A 3488-nucleotide genomic window follows, 5' to 3' on the forward strand; every position below is an offset into this window, starting at 1 on the left:
TGTTTCCACTTTTCTGGAAGAACAAAAAATGCATACCCTTTCCTCCTACACTTCCTTTAGCCTTTTCCAATGCCCTGTTTTACAACAGAGTTGATGAGAAGACACCCAAAGTTGAAGACGAAGAGATCACCCAAAGCATATGCCATTTGTCACATTGTGGAATTGTATAATAAATATCAAAATAGACATTATAATAATATTGTCTAACTTTTAATATTGTGTAATTGGGAATTATTATTGGATAAGAGATATGAATAACACATTTAATATTGTGCCATTGTATCCCTATTTCTATAATTTTAAATAACAATGGTAAAATATTTTCAAAGGATAACTATATTATTATTAGAAAAGATTGAAATTGAAAATTGTTTATATTATGGAGTTGTAGGTTTTATTTGAATTTAGTTATTTTCTGTATTGATATGGTATTTTTTTTGTTTTAGTCATAAAAGTTTCACCAACCAAAATAATTCTCTTTACTTAGGGTTTGCCTATAACTATGTTTTATGTTATAACTTGTTAAATTTGAAATTAAACTTTACAAAGAATATAAGGGACAGTCCAAAACTATCTGTCAAACATCTAAAACTTTAACACTTAGCAAATATTCTTCAATACTTAGTCATTCAAAATAATGCAAGAATAGTGACATTTAACAAAGTAAAGGGACCACAATGTAAAAGTACATGGGTGACACCCAATGTGGATGCCTTAACTTATTAATCTAAGAAATGTTACAAGAGTACAACAAGAAAGTTGTACCACTATCTATGACTCATTTCACAAATGTACAATACCTAACTACCTATTGCCACAATACTTGCACATTCTAACTCTTGAAGCATCCATGTAGTTCCCTTTCCTCACTAATAGCTCAATTTCAGTCCAACTTTGCCATGTCTTAAACACTTGCTAATTTGTCCGATTCCATTATATAGAGTCCTTAATACTTTGCCAACATTTGGGTTGTTCATTGTATTAAAATCCATACTTAGCACCTCAAAACTCCATATCCACTTGATGAATCATGCTTCCTTTGTAAATTAATGGCTTTGCACTTACTTGCATCCTCTTTAAAGGTGGAATATGACTTGTTTTCTTCTTTCTTTTGAGGTGCCTTTCATTGTTCCCAAGGTCGAAGTGGACCAAAACATGCAATAAATTCCATGAACATCCACTAATTTAGTCTACATTGGATCATGTATTATTATCCAACATTTCCTAGTCTCATGCATCCAACAACTCCAACAATCCCACTTGAACAATTCCCAAGGCATTCTTACCATTCGATTGAACTTTCCGCCCTCTGCATTTTCCCTCTAAGATCTTGAATTCCTAGCTTGCACAAGCAATCATCCACCACTTTGGCCACTATTATCACTATCAAGTCCATTATGGTTTCAAACCTAGAAAACTTCTCTTCCAACGCCCTCATTGAACCACTATCCATGGAAGGTTGCAAAAGACTCCCTCTTAAAGCTCCATCTATTGATCTTCCGTCAAGTCCAAAATCTTTGAGCCTCTTGGTATGGATACCAAGGAAGATAAACATTAGAGAATCAGGGGATATTAGCGTTTCCAAGTATTAGAGTATTAAATAAGTAAGATTTTAATATTAAGTAAAGAGGATGGCATGTCAAATTTAATCATTTCCATTTTTAATTTTCCTATAAAAGAATGCTCTTGCTATGCAAGAAACTTATACTCCATTTAATATAATATTTGGTTTTGAATTCTCCTTATTTATACCTAACTTGGTATTAGAGCAACACTCTTATAGGAAGTTTTAGATCTTTATAGTCTACTAGCTTCTGCAATCAACATAAAGAATTTGTTCCCTTATTCTATATAATTTGGTAGCCTACTAGATACTATGTTACAAAAACCAGAAACACAAAATGACAACCAAACAAGAAACAACATTTAAAAGTTTCACATTCAAGAAACAAGGAAAAACAAGAAAACTAAAAAATATATGAAAAACACAAAACAAAACATTCATCATCAACATTCATTATTTACATAGATGAAATTGTAATGATCCATTTAACCCTAGTAAATTATTGAAAAAAAAATATAATATTTCTTTTGCTATGGCATTTAGCCCGAACCTTAACACATTCAAACCTCAACCTTATTTATTTTATATATAGAAAGATAAACACTAAATTCAGTCATGTCGAATATTGATGTTCCACTCTCAGTAGATGCAGTGTTTTCAAGACAAGCCAATTTTCCAGACATGGACTATATAACTTTGGTTCAGAAACTGATCTGCAAGATAAAGCCAGCATAACATGGGCACCCCCATGGTGATGCTCTCCAACGCTGAATTCCATCCACAATGTGCCAGAAAACAAGCAATGGAAGGATGAGAAACTACCCTCAACTGCGAACACCACGACACCAAACACCCCCGCTGGCTCCGTTGGATGCGCTCCACGAACCCTGGAGGGAAGGCGGCCTCGGTACCTTGTAGCAGATCAGGGCGCACAACCCAAAGAAATGGTCTCTCCGTGGCCTCCAACCCAAGTGCAAGTTGTTGGAACCGCGTCTCGCTTAACACACTCAAGCTGCCAAATGAGACGTAGATCACAGACTGCCTGGACTGCCTATCCAACCAATCCAAGCATTCGCCATCTTCGGCCCAAAATCTCGTTGTGATTTCCAATCGGAGTCCTGAGTTCGAATTGAGAAGGGAAGAAGGAATCAAGGGACCTATTGGACAGACTGAACCTCCTTTCTCGACCACACTGCTGATGGCGGGTCTCCAAGATGATGGAAGGAATTGCAGATGACCCAATCTATTTCCCGCACTCTCTCCATGTATCGATTTATAAAGTGGAAAAATAATTCTTGTTCGGAGTCACTGAAACCGGCAGCCCATGGAAGATTTTTAAAACCTTAAATAAGTTGTAGATTTTTGATACAATATAAAAGATTAAATAAAATTATTTAAAAAATTATTATTAATAATATCATAATAAATAATAAATTATATATAAATAATTTTCTCTTTATCTTTTTAGGAAGTGAAACACTAATTTAATTAAAAAAACAACATGATGTCTAAATCTCTTTTTGGTCCGAATTTTTGAATTTGTACAAATATATCCATGCTACTTTTTATATGTTAAAATATCTTTTTCTGGATATTTTTAAGTGGATAGTAATATGAACCTATCTCGTGGGAATGGCCTGCAAGATCTAGTTTGGTAGAATAATTATCATAGACAAACATACAGGCTTATGTTAATTATGTCGTCAATTGTTAAGCTCCATTAATTTTACACAAAAGCTATCTTGATTTATGGAGTTGCAGCTTTTCTTAACTTATGGAAACCAACTGCAGTAGTTTCCTTAAGTTAAGAAAATCAACTGCAATTACTAAATTTATAATTGGGAGCTACTAAAGTGGTCCATTACTTTGATCTCATCTCTACCTTGATTTGTGGTTTTTCTAACACATAGCATTTAGAAGCTTG

The 3488-nt window shown here is 34.0% G+C and overlaps 1 protein-coding gene across 1 annotated transcript; it reads right to left on the bottom strand.

Annotated features, from left to right (window-relative positions):
* Positions 1-2221: 2221 nt before the first annotated feature.
* On the bottom strand, positions 2222-2829 carry LOC149250140 (UDP-glycosyltransferase 76F1-like). The gene is made up of 2 exons (XM_089453562.1): positions 2735-2829; positions 2222-2615 (listed from the first exon to the last, which is right to left on the bottom strand). Exons 1-2 carry the CDS (start codon positions 2827-2829, stop codon positions 2222-2224), a joined length of 489 nt encoding a protein of 162 aa, XP_089309688.1.
* Between the last annotated feature and the right edge of the window lie 659 nt (positions 2830-3488).

The sequence above is a fragment of the Pinus tabuliformis genome, chromosome 7, assembly GCF_031772625.1.
Source record: "Pinus tabuliformis cultivar Carrire ecotype Pingquan chromosome 7, CPIR1, whole genome shotgun sequence".
Taxonomy (NCBI): domain Eukaryota; kingdom Viridiplantae; phylum Streptophyta; class Pinopsida; order Pinales; family Pinaceae; genus Pinus; species Pinus tabuliformis.

Coding starts and splice junctions, on each gene's coding strand:
- LOC149250140 (XM_089453562.1), bottom strand. CDS start 2,829: ATGGAGAGAGTGCGGGAAATAGATTGGGTCATCTGCAATTCCTTCCAT. Junction 2,616..2,734: donor TGGTCGAGAAAGGAGGTTCA/GTCTGTCCAATA, acceptor TTGGTTGGATAG/GCAGTCCAGGCAGTCTGTGA.